Source organism: Sphaeramia orbicularis, chromosome 10 (genome assembly GCF_902148855.1).
Source record: "Sphaeramia orbicularis chromosome 10, fSphaOr1.1, whole genome shotgun sequence".
NCBI lineage: Eukaryota > Metazoa > Chordata > Actinopteri > Kurtiformes > Apogonidae > Sphaeramia > Sphaeramia orbicularis.
Window position 1 is genome coordinate 50,919,576 of NC_043966.1, and position 18,649 is coordinate 50,938,224.

Consider the following 18,649-nt stretch of genomic DNA (forward strand, 5'->3'; position numbering starts at 1 on the left):
CTGCCAAAGCATCTTAAAGTTGTAATACTACTGATGGCCTCTGGGGTTGGCTCCAAAAAAACCCTGGCTCCCTCAAATTTAGAGTGGATATTTCTCTAAAAATACTGCGTCAATATTTTTTTTCCAGGAGTTGTTCTGGTCTTCTCTGCTTTATTTGTACCATCAAATAAGTAATCTGGTCCACGTGTAAATGCCTTTTCTGTTAAAAAGATCTCAGGTCAAGTACCCTTAATGCTCATTTGGCACAAATCCCTGCCACAGGTGCATCTGTGGTAAATTGCTGTGGGAATAATATACAATTAATTTTATGGACATCCTATGAATGTGTCAAAGCTCCAGCAAAAAAAGCATTTTTTCCATCTTCAAAACCTGAAATATGACAGTTTTAAACACCCTCTAAGGAAGGCGCATGCTTTGCATGTTTTCGTGATGGTTTTACTATGTTTTCTGTCTGTGCTATGTTTTTTTTTGTTTCGTTTTTTGTTACTGTAGAAAAGCAGTTCAAATACTTCTGTAAATGGAGAATCTCATATTTCCATTACTCACTCCAGAGGTGTCCCATGTGATTCACAGCTGGAGTCAGAGGGCCAATCACAGAGCAATGCGCACATAGCTTTGCCTCAAATTGTGCATACGTAATCGGTTGAATCCTTCATCCATCAACTTTTACCAACCTCCCGGAACCCTGGAATGACTAAAGCCTCCCCTATTACAATTTTGTCTGGAGAGGTATGGGGAGAAATAGACCTGCAAAAAATTAGATGTCACCCTCTGTTTGTAGCTGGACAGGATTTGTTATACTGCATGGCATGATTTTAATGATGATTTTAATTAACATACAATATGTATGTATTATCTGATTTGTCAATAATAATAATAATAATAATAATAATAATAATAATAGTAATAATAATAATAATACTCCTTTCTCATTTGCAGACATCTGATGAATATGATAATATGTAATGTGAAGTCATTATTCAGCCCCATTTATCTCACATTAGAGACATTTGGGGAAAATGACATTTATGCTCAAAAATTGATATTACAAAATTTCATTTTAGACATGTTTTCTACACTTACTTGTTATTTTATTCATATATTCCACATCTTTTGTGAAGCTAAGACTTTGGTAAACTTAGTTCAAACAAGAAAACACTTCATCCACAAGTGAAGGTGAAATTTAAAAATTTTTGAAAATTGAAAAAGGTGAGTTTAAGAAAGTATGTTACAATCAACAAAATAGCCATGGACCTAGAATTTCAACCATGTTTCTACATTAAAGCATGCGTAAGTAATGAAGTGGCTCCAAATAAGGGGTGGGTTGAATCATTTTCACAGTATGTTCCCATTGGACATTTTTTGCAATGTTTTCAGTTTTGGCTATTTTTCTGTGCACCCGTCTCCTTTTTATGTCTGCTTCATTTTATTGTCTTTTATATCATTATTGTCTTCCTAAATAACAACAAAAATTGGGCTCATTTTCTTTATCTTGGTGCAAAATATTATTTGTTTAATGTAAATTTTTGCCTTGTTGGGTCTTGCATGTCTTTTCACATATTTTGTAGGCTTTTTTTTTTTTTTTTTCTGCATCGTTTGTCTTTTTTGTCTATGTTTTTGTCTTGCTGCGTTTGCTGTAGGATAGTGATATGCACCAATGGACACATCTGTCTGGATTGTCTCCTTTGTGTTGTCCCATCCATTCCAAATGTAATTGGTTTTGATTCACAATGGTCATAAAAATAATGGTTATTTCCTCTCAAATGTAAAGAGAAACGTCTGTTTTCTGAAAATGTAGTGTGAAAAGTACAGATATTCGTGTTAAAGTATAGACTGTAAAAGTAAAAAAAAATATAACTTGGAAACTCTAAGTACAGTAAAAAAAAAAAAAAAAAAAAAAAAAAAAAAAAAAAAAAAAAAAAAAAAAAAAAAAAAGTATTTGTACTTTCTACTATTTGTACTTTTGTGATTTTAAATTGGAGTCACAAATGTGTCAAGAAAGTTGGGAAACAAAATCCTTTTTCATGCAAACAAGTGTGGCTTGAGGCTCATCTGCTGTGATTTGGTTGCACTGCATAGAAGATGAGCATGAATATTCCGTTTTTAAAAAGGTTCAAGTAAAGTTTCACCTCAAATGGCGCCTCGTTCTAAAACAAAGCAGAATGAGACCTCTCTCTCTCTCTCTCTCTCTCTCTCTCTCTCTTCTCTCTCTCTCTCTTCTCTCTTCTCTCTTTCTCTCTTTCTCTCTCTCTCTTTCTCTCTCTCTCTTTCTCTCTCTCTCTCTCTCTCTCCGTGGGTCTCGAGACATCTCCAGCCAGTCAGACGCCAGCAGTGAGAGAAGCGCGAGCCCCCCGTGCCGTCCGCTCTGTGTTCTAAGCAGGTCCTGAACGCTGCACGCGCTGCTCTGACTCCAGCGGGGCGGACAACCGGGATCCCGACAGACCCGCTGGAGCCGGTCTACAGCTGTCACCTGAAGAGGACGCAACCGGCGGACACTAACCCCGGTGCCTGTCCCAGTGGGTTAACGTACCGACAGGCGGACGTCCTCCGGGAGGCGGACAAACAGAGGAATGCTGTGGCTTTGTTTACCCAGGGGCCCTGAACGTCACAGACGGACGGCTCGGTTCTGGGTCTGACAGTGTTCGTCACTGTCACCTGAAGCCAAACCTGGTGGAAGTGGACTGGACTGGACTGGACCACTTTGTCACGGCTTGAGTTGTGGGTGCTGTCACTGTTTGGCAGAAGCAGCTAATCCTCTAAGATTCTGTTTCCTAAACCTGCAAAACTGTGACTCCGGGTTTGACTGCCCTGCAGAGGAGGCTGGGATTCAGCTCTGTCGGATTGCCCTTCTGGTTCTGGTTCTGTGCCATTTCCATTATTCTGTCCAGCAGCCGCAGCTCCACTGCAGCTGCTCTGTGCTCAGTTTGTGTATCAGTGTGGGTTATTCACAGTGCTGCTATGCAGACTGACTGGAGCCACTCTCAGACAGCTCAACTGTAACACGGAGTCAGAGCACAGAGGCTGGACTGCTGCACACAGAAAGAAACCTTTAAAGCTGCTGGGGAAAAGCTCTGAGCAAGACTCGATCCAGAGGGACGACTTGTGCGTAATAGCAGATGTTACACAGCTTTGTGTACCAATGTGGATTATTCAGGATGCTGCTATGTAGACAGAGTGGAGCCACAGAAAACCTGCTGGCAAAATTAAAGTAACACACACAACTGTGCAGCTTCTGTCAGTGCAGCTGAACAGCTTGACTTACACAGTTGGCAGCAGAAGGTTTGTGAGGAAGGTAGAGAGTTTTGTGGGGTTTGTGCACACTTGAACAAAACACATTCTGGTTCAGTATGTGTTGGTTCTGAACAGTTTTAAGGACTGAAACCTGTACCTTGAATCTTTAACAAAATTTTTTCAGGTGAGAGTTTACTAAAACAATGAGAATCAGAATACTTTATTGATCCCAGGGGAATTATTATGTGTTACAGCTGCTCCATGGAAGTATAATAGAAAGTAATAGGAAAGAAAGAAATATATATATGTAGGCTATAAAGCTCTAAATATACAAACACATACAGCTCTGAATATATATGTCAAATATACATATTACAACATTTTATTAAGACACAATTAGAACAGCAATTTGTACAATATGTGCTAGACAATATATTATCAATATGATAATTAAAGAAATATACATAAATAAGTGTGCAAAAACCTTGTTTTGTTATTAACAATTATATGGTTATAATGAGGAAAACTTAAGTAGGAAAACTACTTGCTTGTAGTGAGTAACACATTTTATTTGACACATTCACAATTTTTGTTATATCTTGTTTGACTTTTTACATGTTGGTTAGACTGTGTGGGCAATGAAGAACCCTCATTTGTTAAGCAGTACCTTGAACAGATCAATGAACCAAACAGAGCCAGTCCTGATCTCTGTGCCTGGTATTAACAAGAAGTTTAAGAGGAAGTCCCGTGAGCCTAAAAGGCTGTTCAGGAGCCCAGAGCCTGTGAGGATGAAGACGTACTCAGGGGACATGTCTGATGTGGACTCAGTAGACGACACCTTGGCTCCACTGCACACACAGCCTGCTGTGTCAAAGGAGGTGACAGGAAGTCTTCTCCCAGGAAACCCTGAAGATAAAGCTCAGACTTTGGCCCAGAGCTGCGCCTTAGACATGAGGATCAGCAGTACCATGCCTGCCATCACCGCCAAACTGTCCCAGTTACCTGCCTCTCCATTCTCCAACCTGGAGATCTCCCACTGGCCTGCAGCCATCTCCCAGCCACTGTCCAACAGACTCAAAGTTGGCCTGCGATCCACCTTCCCCCTGTCCTCTGTGAGCAGCAGCAGCCACTCACCCAGCCACCAGGACTTCCACCTGGAGCCTGGCCCACAGCTGTCCCACACAGTCCAGTGTCATGAGCATGTGGAGCCCCAAGGCCTCTCTCCAAAGGTGAATACATACAGGAAGAAATGTCTTCAAGAAGCAAAAGCAATTAATCAGCCCACAAAAAATTAGTCTGCAACTGTCCTGACAACTGATTTATGTCTTAACCCCAATGTCATTAATGTAAGGATTTGATGCTTTTGGAGCAGTTCTTATTGTTGTGACATTTTCAGTAGTCTTAACTTTTGTTTCCTGCTTTGGTTTTGATTACATCTTTGTAGAGGTCAACTAAAAGTGGATATTTTAAGGGCCAATGTGATAAAGAATTGGAACAAGTTGATAGCCAATTAATGGCTATTAGCCCCAAAAATATGCATGGTTGGTTGATAATTCAGTATTTTTGACATATTACTTACTGTTGTTTTCTCACAAACTATTAAATATATAACCCTTTTGCCTCTTGGCTGTTGCTCAACAAAATATGTGATCAATGCATCTTATGGTCATGCATTATTTTTTTTTAGGAGTGTTTGGTCACATTCTGCTTTTTAACCCTGACTTTAAAAGTATTGTGTCAGCTTTACAGCCTCCATCAGTACAAGTTCAACATATCAAATAGTCATATTTCTGGTGACCTCTGACCAACCTCTATCAGCCTGTATGATTGAAGGCCAGCAGACCTATGCAAAGCTATTCTCTAGGGTACTCATGTCCACCCCAAAAATCCTGTTTCCACTGAAGAGGAATCAATTTGACACAAATGTGGTAAAGTTATTCAAGTAGTGTACTTTAATGTCTTAATGTACAAATGAGAGGTATTCTACTTTACTTGAGTATTTCCACTTTATGCTTTTGTATTCTTCTAGTCTATTACATCTCAAAGGCAAATACTGCTCTAGATTTGTCTGATAACTCAACAACCACTTTGATGAAAAATATCATCCTTGATATGAGACAATGCTACTCATCTGCCTTGCTGTACAGTACTTGGCACTTAGTGATAAGAAAATGTATGAAAGGACCCATTCTACATATTGAGCCATTGCGCTTTTTGATTCTTTAAAGTACCTTTCATTAATAATGCTTAGATGGCATTACCTTTTACATTTAGTGGTATTATTAGTTTTAGTTAAGTAATGGATCTGAGTTTTTCTTCCATTACTGACTATTACTGTAGCGTCTTCACACTTTCAGTCTGATTCCTACTAGTTTATTGGCTTTTGACAGTCATACAATACAAAAAAGGATTTTAGTCTAGCTTGTATCCTCTAAATTCTCTAAATAACAGCAAATATCCTGAAAATGAGCTATTGAAGTACTCTTTCAGTAATCCAGGTACAATCTGTGGGTTTAAAAGAAGGCTTAATATATGTCAGTTTTGCGTGATTCAAACAAATATATTTCCTTAAATCCATTTTAAGTATATTTCTCATCTTGAAACAGTTGTAGCTAATTAAAGTGCAACATTAAACATGGCTTGGTTATAGTTGTGCAGATAGTACAACTATATAGTATAGTAGTACAGATGTACAGGTGACAATTACTGTTCTAGATTGAAATATCTTTGAGCTTTTGTAGGTTACACAGAATAGCTGATGTCCACTTTTTGTGATTTATCAAGACTCTTGTAATCTAAACTCTCATGACTCTCTCCTCTGCTCTAAGGAGTCTCCCCGGAAGAGAGTTGGGATGAGTTCTGAAGTAACTGGGCGTCTTCCAGAAGTTAAAGCCATTCAGCAAACCAGAAGGCTTCTGGCCAATGCCCGGGAGAGGACCCGAGTCCACACAATCAGTGCAGCATTTGAGGCTCTGAGGAAGCAGGTCAGACTGACAGTGCTCTTTAAAATCCATTTTCAGTGATTGGAGCCACAGTGGGTGGTCAAGTCACTTTGCATTTTACACCAGGCCAGAAGTATTACTGTCAATCTTGTGTCAGTGCTCATGCACTGTTATTGGGTTAGGGGTTTGTTTTTGCACCAGTATGCTTCCTAACAACTTCCACATTACTTTCACATGGGCTAGCTAGAAAATAAACATGTTTCAAGGAGTAAAGTATATGTGCAGACCAAGAGACAATGTCCAGGGATGAAAATTGAAGCCAGTGTAGAATTGTCAAATATTGCTTTTCCTTGAACGTCCATTTGGGAGTGGCTCCAAAATTGAGTCACTTCCCATAAACCCCCATGTTAATTGGTCTCTGAACTTTCCTCTCACCCTGCACTCCCTATCTAATAAAGGCAATTGTCCATTAACCCTTTTACCCCTGAGCCCTGATTCCAGGTAGATGTGCTGCTGTGAATTTGCGTCTGTAGGAGTGTTATAAAAGCTGCTTGTGAGTATGTGCTTGTGTTCCTTTTCTTCAGTGGTTTTGCTTTACTGTGTTTGAGGGTCGAAACAGGTGGAATAGCAGAAAAAGACAAAGAAAGGAACTAAAGTTTGACAGGTTTTTACTAAATAAGGCACTCAGAATATACATCAATAAGAGATTTAGGATGTATAATATGAACTGTGAACTGAAACACACTGAACAACAACAACGATTTGAATTTGGGGCCAGTAGTTTTTGTTTTGGGCTCTTTTTTTCGAAATCAGTCCAGCTACTTTTTGGCATCTGGTTGAATGCCAAAAAGCAGTTACAATGGAACGAACTCAGCAAAGACAGTAAAAAAAAAAAAGAAAGGACAATCACCTCAACACTAGAACACACCTGTAAGTGATCATTTCAGTTGATTTTGTTGATTAATTTTCACTTATTTTTGTTCTTTTTGCTCATTTTGTTGATTTTGGTTTCATATTTGTTCATTTTTGCTAATTTTCATTCATATGTTTATTTTTTGTTTAATTTCTTACGCTTATGAATATTCTAATAACTTTTGTTGATTTTGTTTTAATTCAGCTTTTTTTTGTTGCAAATTTTTTAATTTTTAGTACCTGGTTGAACTCCAAAAGCAGCTACACAGTCAAAACTCGGTAAAAACACAGTAAAAAAATAAAGGAAAATCACCACAACACTGCAAACAACAGTAAAAACCAAAAAATACAAGAAATCGTCTATTTTTATAGCAAGTCGGTCTCACTCACTGCTCTGTGTTTTGCCCCTTATTCCACAGGTGGCGAGGATTGCACTGAGCATGCTCGATTCTATTAGCATGTTTTGAAATTTTTCCTGTTGAGTTTTTATGAATATTTAAAATGAATCATACATTCAGAATGCTCACTACAGACACGTCAGGGGTTAAAGGGTTAACTACAGAGGTGGAGGTTGCCAGTGTTTAAAAGAGTTTTTCCAGGGTGTGGAGTGTCCCTCTACGATGGTGGATTTACCTACTGGTGCCCTTGGCACTGCGCAACCAGTTCTGTTTGTTTTTTTCTGTTTGTTAACACTCTAGCACCAAAACTATTGGTTGAATTCATACCAAATTGGGTTTATATATTGCTAGTGACCCAGAATAGATCTGATTACATTTTGGTAAAAGTAGGTCAAAGTTCCAATTTTTTTAATGAATTTTCAGAATCTTTTTTTTTTTTTAACATTTACTTATAATGGGCAAAATTTCAAATGTCTATAAAACATAAATTTTGTTTCCATTTACTTCAAACTTGGCACATATATAGAGGCAATTGATATGACATCAGCACACGCATAGACATGATGATATCAGCAGGATTGATGTCAAAATAAGCTACAATATGTGCAAGGGGCAGGGTTTGTTGTGCCTGGCACAGCTTATTTCGAAACGTAATGGAATTCAATGCCATAACTGAAGCCAACTTTATTAAAGCCAATTCTTTACTTTAGTTCCAAGAGTGGTCACATTAGTGAGGTTAAACTGTATTAATTACCTCTGCCAAGGAGGTTATGTTTTTGCCAGGGTTTGTTTGTTTGTCTGTCTGTCTGTCTGTCTGTCTGTCTGTCTGTCCGTTAGTGTGCAACATAACTCAAAAAGTTATGGACAGATTTTGATGAAATTTTCAGGGTTTGTTGGAAATGGGATAAGGAAGAAATTATTAAATTTTGGTGGTGATCGGGGGTGGGGGGGCCCATTTCCAACAAACCCTGAAAATTTCATCAAAATCTGTCCATAACTTTTTGAGTTATGTTGCACACTAACGGACAGACAAACAGACAGACCGACAGACAGACAAACAAACAAACAAACCCTGGCAAAAACATAACCCCCTTGGCGTGGGGGGGCCCACGGGGGGGGCCACTGATCAGCCTTGGCGGAGGTCTGCGCTCTCCGAGTGCTTCTAGTTTTATTAGTGTATGTTAATAATAATAAAAAAAAGTTTATGATATTTTTTTAAAAGCAGTTTTATGGGATTTGAAGAATTTATAATGTTAATTTTGCTACCCTTCACTCCCTTGAATCACCACTGGGGCACCAACCGTAGACCCCCCCATCCACCCCCCCCCCCCCCACCCCCCCATTTTTCTGGATCCGTCATTGCTCTGTGCTAGAAAATGAGAATGTACACACTGTCTAGTGTTTCGACGTTAAAATGGATAAATAACACCAAATAGCACTGAAATAACATGGTTGTTTTCTTTCACGTTGAAAGGGGACTTTGAAAATGGAGTAACAGGAGATTGCAATAGAAATTTTGGTTCAAAAGGTAAATGTGAATAAGTGCACAGGAAACAGATTTACTGACATTATTACACTGAATTAATATAAGAAACACATATAAGTGCTATATGTATGTGTTTGCAATAAAAAGCTGTATGAGCAAACAAAAACACAATTTTTTGTTTTACTTGTGATTTTGCTTTTTCAAAAATTTTATATTTTGTTTTCAAAATAAGAACGTGCACAACATCCTGCACATGATCAGAGGGAATACAGCTTCAACTCTGAATTCTCTGTTTCCACTGCAGGAAAGTGACGGAATGCCCACCTGTCCCTTCTTCCTCTTCTTCATTCATTTCTTTCTCCACAGGTGCCGTGTTACTCCTACGGACAGAAGCTTTCCAAACTGGCCATATTACGTATAGCTTGCAACTACATTCTGTCTCTGGCTCAGTTGGCAGAGCTGGACTACAGCTCAGACCACAGCAGCCTGAGTTTCTCTCACTGTGTGGAGCAGTGTACCAGGACCCTACAGGCTGAGGGCCGCAGCAAGAAGAGAAAGGTGAGCTGGAACTCATTTCTTTTTTACCTCACATTCTCTGACTTTGGATCTTCCTCAACATCAGTGAGAAACAGGAAGAGAAATTGAAGACAAATAGCTCTCCAACAGACACATCACTCTTTATGTAACATACAAAATTGCTGTTTTGCATCAACCTTAAAGCAGCAAATGACTTTCATCAGTTTTTTTTTCTTAAAATCTGTAAAACCCCAGTGATAGACTAATTATCACTAATCCATTAGTCTTTCTGTGCTTACGCACCTGAATCACTTCCCTCACGGTGAACAACTTTGAAGATGACTCCATCATAAACACAGTTCACTAGTTTACATAATAAACCAAAATGTCACTCAAGCCTTTTCGGAAATTTTGCCACGTAGTGCATTGTAGGGATGGGAATTCCACGCAGCAGCAATTTGTCTGTCTCTTTGTGAGCGCTGAACCCAAATGTCGCCTTTACCTCCATCCATCGATTGTACTCATTCTTGAAAACAACCCTGGTGGACTGGAGAAGTTTATGTTGTAGCGATCTGGCTCATTTTCTTGCTGAATCTGTGAGAAACCGTTTTGCTTCCCATGTACAATGGTCATCTTGTGTTGAGTCTGTGAGAACTCACAAATGACTGGATTGATCACACTTGCGAGGTGTACTGATTGAGTAAATATGTAGAAAGTACATTTTGGTGGCTCTGGCAGCACTAAAACCATTTTGCAAGTAATAAGAGATGCATCTTTTGTCAGCTCATAGCTTTTTTCTTTCTTTTTAATTTCCTTTTGTTTTGAGGTTGATTCTGTTTGTTAATGCAGACCTACTGCAAATGCATTCTCCTTATTTAATATCTAATGCAAACTGTTAACTAGTTAATCATCATAACAGAAAGAATATCATCCATACATCTCATATTTCTTTCTTATTGGTTCTGCTCATACATTGCTGTTTTTTGTTTAGTGTTAAAGATAGTTTTATAGAAAATAGAAGAGGTACCAGGAAACCAAATATATTAATTGCAGAAAAAGTCAGGATGGATGTTTAAAAATGACCAACATGATTACTTGTACTTATAAGAGTACAAGAGTTGATTTTTGTGGCATCTATATTGCTATGAAGTATGGGTAATTTTCTGAGCAAACACTGCTGTAGTCTGCAGGTAAATGGGATCCTCTCAAAATGCTTAGAAAGTCCTTGAGTTTGCAAGTGCAGTCAAGTGTGGACATTTGCTTTCAGCCATTGATTGTATGGATGACACAACAGCTCCCTCAAAGTGAAGCCAAAGTATGTGAATGGTTCCCTGGTGGATGGTTGCACTATCGGTCATGAACCTGTCTATATTCAACCGTGGGACTTCATCCAACATGAAAAGTTGAAATACATGTCCAATAGATTTTTCCCAAAGGTGATTTCTCTCTCTCTCTCTTTTTTTTTTTAGATAGATTTCATCAGTTTCATTTGTGTTCAAGGTGTCTTCACCTTTCTGAAAGCTTGAATTTAACACCTTTGTGAATACGGTAATTTATTAAAAGTTATACCATATATAAGTTGTTCTGGTGAACACATTCCAATTCACAAGTCTTCTTATGTCACAAATTAATCCCAGTATGTACATCTCCATTACTTCACTGTCTTTTATTCTTTTTGTTAATTCTACAATTATCCTTACCAACTAGGCTATTCACGTGTTTGCTAATACATTATATGAATAGCTGGGTCACTCAGACTGACAGCGTTAACGTCATTAACTAACTTGACTTTATCAGTTTTTGACACAATTATACAGACATGTACTGACTAGTATACTGACTAGTCATGAACTTAACAGCAATTCTGTTCTGGACATCTGGACAACCTCCTTGACTGCACAAAAAGCCAACAACAATCTGTCCTCCTGACATGATCAGGTTTTGATTCAGTGTGCGTGGAGACGAGAAACTGTTTACAGATGGCTCAACTGGCAGCCAAGGGGTAAGGACTGAAGCTCAAAACTGAGGTCAATGCAGAAATATCTCAAAGTGTAATACCGCTGACAGCCACTAGATTCTCATTCCAAACAGGCCTGGCTCCCATAGATTTCCCAACAAACACAAAGTCAATATTTATTTTCCAAAAATCATTCTGGTGTCAATCATTTTAATAGACCCTCTAATTAGTGTTTTTGGTCCATCTTTGCGTTATTGCTTCATTGATAATATTTTAGGACAAACAGAAAGCTTGATATCTGACATGATCAGCTTTTACTGACAGCTCACTCAGCTGGTGGGTCAGACTTTCAGAGCTTCTGTTCATTGAATAAAATGTATTTGATTTGGCTATGCAGTGTGTGTTAAGTGTAAACTAACATCTAGCTTTAGCTCACCCTTTGCATTCCCCCAGTTCCAAATATGATCACATCTGGCTCCTGCAAGTTGATCACCAAAATTCTAGTTTCAAATTCCAGTTTAATGTCATGGGAGATTGTGTTGGTTCCTCCATCCACTTCTTGTGGATTTACTTGGGGCCACCACAAGTAAAATGGGTTGTCAAAGCAACATTAGTATACATGGTGGACTCGTCTATGTGTGGCCAATATGGACTGTGGTCACAACATGTGTCATTGTAGGAAGACGGAAGCCCCAGTAAATGCGTCAGTTATGTTTAATTTTTTTCTAGAGCAGACTGCAGTGATGTGGTGCATCTTCCATTGTTATCTATTGTCTCTTTGGGTTGAGACAAAAAAAATATGGGAATTTATGGCAAACATGGACTTGGAGGTTGTCACCAGAGGCCATGTTTTCTTAATGTGTTATGCAAATTAGATTCAAACTTTTGAAAAGTCACAAAACATGAAATGTGAATTATGTCTGTTTCCATATACGGATTTGGAATGAATACATTAGAATAAATTAGACTGCCTGATGCTGTCAAGAGAGTGGCGCTATAAGCACACTGAGCTAACATAGAGCATTCTGTTGTTGTTTTCCATCTGAAATGAATGTGCTGGGTTTTTTTGTGGATTAATTTAGGAAGCCATCAGTGCACATTACATATAGCTAGGACCAGCCACATTTTCACACTTAATGAGGTCAACCAGAAAACCCCCAGCTGATAAGTCATGTGATGTCAATGTTCACTATGTGACAATTTACCAGAAAAAGGTGTTTCCACTTCCCATTGACTGCATGAACACTTTCTGAAAAAGGCAAAACCCTTTAAAGTGAGCTTATTTTTTTATTTTCTCATTTTTTTATTGTCCTTTCCATCAAACTTGAACTACTGACCCTGCCTTTGTCCAAATCATCATGGTGTTACAGTTATTTTTTAACAAGTTGAATGTTAAAGTCAGAAAGTAACATGACTCACAGAGCTATTTGAGTACATTCAGCATCTACAAATTGTGTTAAAAAAATAAATAGTTTGTACTGTTAGTAAGCATTTTTTATCATCATTTATGAGATCCGATATACAGCTTGCACAGGCATATTGCTTTTTTCGTTGGAAACTAGCTGACAGCTTTTTCCCTGTTCGTTGGCTGTTTCTCCTTGTGTACACGCCTGTGTGTGTGTGTGTGTGTATGTGTGTGTGTGTGTGTGTGTGTGTGTGTTCTCAAAGTCCCAGACACCAGATGTTTAGAGTGGAGGGGAAGTGGAGCTGGCGCCATGAAGGGCAGAGGGCAGCGAGAAGGCACGCGAACTGAAACCACACACACACACACGCGCACACACACACACACACACACACACACACACACACACACACACACACACACTTGGCACATTCCCCAGCAGCCTCTCCAACACATTCCCCCACTCTGCCTTTCCAGGCCATCTGCTGCAACATACTTTGAAGCAAGGAAGGGAAAAAACACAGTCATCATCAGTCTGTCAGACAGCAGCAGCTGGTGAAAAGACAGAAAGAGAGCCACAGGGGTTTGGGTGGAGCACACATGTCTTTGTATAGTTGCATGGACAAATTTCAGGAGGATGTTTGGCATTGTTAGGACATTTAGGCTAGTCTGCTCAACTTTAAATGACTTTTTCAGGGTTAAGGATAGGTTAGGCATTCCATTGTAATGGTTAGAGTAAGGGGCAGCAGAATGCATTAAGTCAACAAGTGTCCGCAAGACACCGACATGTATTTTTGTATCCCTATGTTACTGCAAAATTTTGACTTTAGCCATTAAAATACTAAACATATGCTCAGGGTACTGGTGAAATAAGTTGTGTGGCAAATTGTATAGAGATGCACTGAAATAATTTTCTGTCAGTGAGATTAACTGAGCGAACAAACTGTTGTAATACTGCCTACCTCTTAAGATGGACCATAAATAGCCTTAAGGTAACATTTGTGTATCCTTGTGTCCTTCTTGAAGTTTGCTTTAGAGTCCTTTGTAGACGTTAACCAACACCACTTGTTGCACATGGTTGCTACTGTATAGGAACAGGAGAGGTGCTGAAGAATTCAGGACTGAACATAGGGGAAAAAACATGAGTCCTCTTCATTGAAAATCAAGTTGTTAACATGGCAGCTGAGACTGTTGTCAGGTCAGAAATCAAATCAAACAAACAACCAGACTAAGAGTTTCTAATCCAATGCATTTCTTGTTGAATTTATGGTCCACTCACTGTGCACTCTGGTTTCCCATAGAAACTGTAGCCTGTACAATCATACCTTCAGCATCATGCAGCCTAGTTCATTGGTTGTAAACCCATGAAATTATGGGAATGTATATAATTCACATTTTCTTTTTTTTGCAACTTTTCAGAAGATGTCTACAAATTTTACTGGCTTTTTTAGAGAGATTTGATGCCACTACAGCTATCTTGTGTCCGTTTTATTTTTTCATTGGTGATCAGTGGATGCTGACTCAAGCTTATGGAAAACAAATTCATTCAAGGGTTCATCAATATGATTAATGCAACCCAAAATGATAACAGTGATAGGAGAGGTATTTTTTAGTTGCCTTCGTGTTTGTCCATTAGAAATATGAATTCTCAGAAGTGGTGTAATGGACTGCGGTACAGTTCGGCAAAAACATTGACTCAAGGATAAACATGTTACATTTTGTAGATCAAAGGTCAAGGTTATCTGACCTCACAAAACACATTTTTGGCCATATCTGCTAGTTATTAAGAGGACTACAAGAACAAATGATGATGCAAAAATAGCAGATATTTGATGGTTCAAGCAGCAAAGTAGCAGATGCAGTGCAAAAACTACCATGTTTAATCCAAGTATCTAAGCTGTAAAATTTGTTCCACATGTCAAAACTTCACGGACCAACATTTCATTGGTGTTTTCAGGTGTTTGATTCTCAATCCAAAGATCAAAGGGTGAAATCCTGTCTGTGCCTCCTAGTATTAATGTTAAATATTTGGCAATTTAACAGTTTCTACTGCTGTATTGCTTTGTTATTTGAAGAAGTTTATATAGACCATGAGAAGCTTTATTTGACTGACTGATTGACTGACTTATATATGTTTTTATCCCAGTCAGAAAGTGTTGTTGCTGAATCATGTCATTAAATACACAACCTTTAAATCATTACAGAACGTAATTATACTTCTATGTGTGTGTGTGTGTTGCATAGCTTTGCCTTTGAGATTGTTTTGTGCATTTTATTGAACATAATTTTTGTTTTGTGTTGACAGGTTGGGAGGATTCCAGAAGATGTGTGACATTTTTGCTGCAACATAAGTCTTCTCTCAAACCTCTCAAGATTTCTACATGGAAAATAATAACAGTTACTTCAATCAAAGAAGCAAATGGTATGGGAAAAATGTCAAATGAAATACATGTGAAGACAGACGTGTTTTCATTTGTTTCCTTGTGTTTTTAGCTGTTGTTTCCCACATTATATGCTTCCTTTAACTTAAATGTTAGGATTTGCTGAGCTTTACAGTGATAAATGAGCTAACCAACGTATTGATTTGACTAATGTGATGTATTACTTAGTGTTGACAATGTTTACACAAAGCTACACTTTTTGTACATATCCAAGTGTGGCTGGGCTCTTGTGTATTATTTCAGTAAGGGCTTTCTCTTTGACTATTTTGAAATCTGAAAACTGAAATGATCTGTGAACCTCTGTTCTAGAGACGTGTTCGACCTCAGTAGCCTGACTTGTTTGGGTAGTGTGCACATACTCTGCCTAGACAACCCACTTACAGAGTGTGTGGATGTTAGCTGCAGTGTAATTCCAACTGAATGTGTGGGGTGTGATGGTGTGTGTGCTGACAGTTCAGCCTAATGCTGCCAGCCTGTTTCCTCAAAAGCTGTGGAAACCCTTCCCCCCACTTCTTTCTGTCATTTAAAGGTGGAGTAAAGCTGTGTTCCATGTAGCTCAGAAGTCAGAGCTGTGAATTCTGTCCCACTCCAGCTGACTGCGTTCCAGTACAACTCGTTAAGCCAATAGCAATAACCACTTGTAGTTAGGTTAGCTACTGGAAGCCATGTCAGTACCCAGTTAATACCAGAAACCTCATTTGTTTTACATGTGCAAATGTTGCTTCCTGTCACTGTTATTTCTACTTCATTAAAGGCAGTTTCTGGGATTAGGAAATGCACTTGACAACTACAGAGATCGGTAAAGACATTAACAAAAGAAATCTATGCAATAGTCCAGTTCAGCCTTATTGAGGAAAGTTTTGCCAGATCAGGTCATGCAAAGAGGAAAGGATTTAGTAGAAGATGGGAAATCACATTACTGTTTAGAAGTGATGAGGACACTGAAGTTGTGACTGCAGTTTAGTTTGTTTAGAATCTAATGTGTTACTTCTAGTGACTATAAATCAGTGGCTATAAGTTGTTGACTGTTTTCCTCAATAAAACATATCATATACTGTTGTTTGCCACAGAACATATTTTCTATAATAATCCAAAAGCCATTTCCTGGTTAACCTACAAAAATATACTTTGGTCCAGTTATGAAGTAACATGGTGAAACAAATATTTAAGCAGATTGTCATCTGTGTAGCATTGTATCAGGACCTTCAGGGAACACCCCCATCCCGTGTGTGGAGTCTGAGCATCTTTTTTTTTTCTTTCTCCATCTTCTTACAGAGCCAGATCTGTGTACAAACAGATCATCTGATTTTTTTCTGGCATAATCACAACACAAAGAAATAGGGCACATGAGATATTCACTAAATTTGACTGAGAGAGTGTTGGATTAAAATTGCTTACTCCACCTTTAAACTGGACTGGCTGTATATGAACAGGTAACATCTGAACTGTATGAAACAGTCATCAAATAGTCATAGTTTGACAATAAAACCCATTTTATCACCAGAAGAACATGTACAATGATTAAATAAATACACAGTGAATTGTTTTAATTTTACAGCTTACATTGAGAGATCTAGAATGTACTTTAACTATTGTAGACAAATATGGAATTAATTGTGAAAAACATGCATCACATTATTCAACTTTTATTAAAGTGCCACTGAATTTTTTTATTTTTTTTTTCATTGATTTGTCAAAAGACTGTCAGCATTCTGCCTGTATATAAAGAACACCTGTTTCCATGCATCCAACCAAGAACTTAATTTGAAACTAAATTAGCATGACAGTAATGAGGAGTTACACCACATCTACATGGCAATATTGACTGTCATAAAGACAGAAGATCTACAGGGTTGGAATAACATTATCTGTCTGCTTAAGCCTCTGCATATGTAAGGCAATCACATGGTTTCCTTGATTTGTTTACTTTCTCTCTTGTTCATCATTCACACCAACAAAACACAAAAGCAAAAACATCTGTCAGGGATTTTTTACTTTAAAAACCCTCTATTTAGCTCTTTAAATATGTAAAAATTACATATTTTTATAAACATGTATTTAAGTAATACTATACCAGTGTGGCAAGTAAAGTGTAATAAAAAAAAACAATAATAATAATAATAAAATAAAAATCGCATTTTGATTCCCCAAATTGGCTGTCTTTGAATTGTTATTAACTGTTATATATATGTTGTGCAAAATGCAACCAACAGTTACTTTAAAAAAAATACTTGTGTTAGCAAAAAAGTTCAATGAACTTTTTGTTTGAACACATGAACACATCAATGAACTTCATCATGAACAGGACCTGTGTAGTATTTTCACTTCAAAATAACCATTGACCTGTTGAAAGACTCATATATTTTGTACTTTTTCTACGCTACATTATGCTACCAGATGCAGCTAGATGTGAATTTTGAATGAATGAATGAATGTATTTACCAACTTAACTCTTCTTTTGGGCAGTGATGGTCTCTAGTGGAAAAATGCTGTGCGCTAATAAACTATAAAGCAGCTTATTATCCATCTTTCAAAGATTTGGAACCAAGGGGGCATTCATTGACCTTTCACCAACTGTACAGGAGACCAAACCAAAATGACCATTTTGGTATGAACTTCAACCTTTAATATTATAGTTTTATACTCACTGGTAAGAGTATACTAGATGTTTTATTAGAATTTGAAAACCCCAACAACATGGTTGCATCCAAAGTGAGCAAACCATTACAGTAATGTTATTAAACAAAACAACAACCCATTGTGATGAAATAAAATACTAATTACTGAATAAAAATCTTTACATCCCTATCACTTCTCATATAGCAATATGAATATACCATATGTACATTTTTATTTAGCTAACATAGTAATCGTGTAAGCCTCGATGTCTGATTGAAAAGATGTTACAGATGTACTAGTACTTGTACTAGTAAAAAATGTGAGGGTAAATATCATTTACTGAATGAATGATGACATTCAGTAACTACAAAGTTGATATTCAAATACTGTATGGGCTTCAGCCCTCTCTGAACTGACTTGTTTACTTTCTTCATTCTGAAGATCTTTGGTTTTTCAATAAAAACTGGTCTAAGAATTCATTTGTGTCTGCTGTGTAGTAGAATGAAAACACTAAAAACTGGATTATTTTCATCTGACTCAAAAATTCTCAATCCTCTGTTGGTGTGATTATTATTGTGATTATTGGTATGATTATGTTTCCTGAAGGTATTTGTACCTTTGAAATAAGATAAAATAATGAACTTCACCCTCTTCGGACACAGCTAATGTCATGTTACTGATTCACCTGATGAATATGTAAATGTGAACAGATCATATCTTCAGAGAAAGCCACCATTTGTACGTA

The 18,649-nt window shown here is 37.8% G+C and overlaps 1 protein-coding gene across 2 annotated transcripts; it reads left to right on the plus strand.

Moving 5' to 3' along the window:
- Positions 1–2,312: 2,312 nt before the first annotated feature.
- On the plus strand, positions 2,313–18,431 carry atoh8 (atonal bHLH transcription factor 8). Of its 2 annotated transcripts, XR_003936424.1 has the most exons (5): positions 2,313–4,460; positions 6,060–6,215; positions 9,336–9,527; positions 13,111–13,182; positions 15,150–18,431. XR_003936424.1 is itself a non-coding variant. In XM_030145406.1 (4 exons), the coding sequence occupies exons 1-4, from the start codon at positions 3,870–3,872 to the stop codon at positions 15,174–15,176; spliced, it is 966 nt and encodes a 321-aa protein (XP_030001266.1). In that variant the 5' UTR covers positions 2,314–3,869; the 3' UTR covers positions 15,177–15,228. The 2 variants fall into 2 exon arrangements, 1 of the variants encoding a protein (XP_030001266.1); XM_030145406.1 differs by lacking the exon at positions 13,111–13,182 and having other exon boundaries at positions 2,314–4,460; positions 15,150–15,228.
- Positions 18,432–18,649: the final 218 nt, after the last annotated feature.